We start from the raw sequence: 1,370 nt of genomic DNA on the forward strand, positions 1-1,370 counted from the left end.
TCTGGTCAGATATATCCTTCTCCCGAAGCTGCAGATTCAGTGCCATCCTTTGAGATAAATTCTTTCGGGGGAATTTGTATTTCTTTAGTTAAACCTTTTGGTATTTTGACACTAGCAATTCAGTTAAAATCAAATCCATACAGATGTTCATTGAATGATGGTTTTCATAAAGTAAAACTTCAGTATTGAATATCTTATTATTGCCCATTAAACATTTATCACCTAATTCAGAGAGTAAGTCAGAAGCTCACTTCCCAGTAATGAAAAAGAAATGAATAACATTTCTTTGGGTACGGGACAGACTTCTCATGCTTCTTTGAAAAGAGAGGCAGAGGCATGGTGGTACCAGGCAGTGTTCATGGGTTTGGGGAGCTATGAAGACCTGGGATTAAACCCTGACTCTGCCTTTAATAGCATTGCAACCTTGAACCAATTATTTACACTTTTTAAAAGTTAATTTCACATGGAGATAATAATCCCCATGTCATCACATGTTTTTGAGAATGAAATAGCTCGATGAGCAACATTTGTTCATAATAGATGTTTGATCATTCGTAGTTCTCTCTACTATTAAACAGTTGTCTTAATTACCAACACAATTCAGATCAGCTGGTAAAATAAGATTTTTCAAATGAGAAGAAAACTTAAATATCATGTAGCCCAAGTCTCTCAAGTGGTAGATACAGAACCCTGATGTATGGCGGTGAAAAAGTCTTGCCCAAGAACACAAGGCTTGCTGGAGGCAGGGTCAAACTAGGCCAGTGTCCTCTGCACACACAATATCTTTTGAATGCACCACACTGCCTCCTATATTTCCTCTCAGTAGTTAGGGTAAAGATTGCACAAGAAGCCATATAACCATTTTGTCTCCTGCTTATTGTATAAAATATGCTGGCCAATAGTGATTTTGTGTTCTCTCTGCCAGTTACATGTTATAGGAAAACTCCCTGCAACCAGAATGGCAGAGTTGAAGGCCAAGTACACCTTGCTGCACGATACCGTGATCAGGTATGCTCCTTATTGAAATGGGGACAGCTTTCATGCTACTTACATTTCTTACTTGGGATGGGGCTCTATTGGCTTGTGTTCACTCCCAAAACATACCCTGCGCCAAGGATTTGGGTTCAAGCAGCTTAAGACACAATGCTAGTATTCCCTGAGGACCTCATTGCTCTGTTCCCCTTGCTATTCCAGGGAATACCAAAGACAGACTTTGGGGCCAGGATGTGGCACGCCATTAGACTCGACCTGAAAACACTCCTAAAGTTCAACAAACAGACCTTGAACTATTTACAGGCTTTTTTTTTTGTCGTCGTTTTGTTTTCTTTTGTTGATTTGTTTGGTCTTGTTTTTTTTTTATTATCTCTGCA

The 1,370-nt window shown here is 39.3% G+C and overlaps 1 protein-coding gene across 1 annotated transcript in view; it reads left to right on the plus strand.

Annotated features, from left to right (window-relative positions):
- CCDC146 (coiled-coil domain containing 146) overlaps positions 1 to 1,370 on the plus strand; it is a 136,869-nt gene that overhangs the window by 88,183 nt on the left and 47,316 nt on the right. The window contains exon 3 of the mRNA XM_004702616.2: positions 926 to 1,008. Coding sequence (XP_004702673.1) covers positions 926 to 1,008 — 83 coding nt within the window. The remainder of the gene's footprint in view (positions 1 to 925; positions 1,009 to 1,370) is intronic.

The sequence above is a fragment of the Echinops telfairi genome, unplaced genomic scaffold, assembly GCF_000313985.2.
Source record: "Echinops telfairi isolate 266 unplaced genomic scaffold, ASM31398v2 ScPeMD7_23;HRSCAF=83, whole genome shotgun sequence".
Taxonomy (NCBI): Eukaryota; Metazoa; Chordata; class Mammalia; order Afrosoricida; family Tenrecidae; genus Echinops; species Echinops telfairi.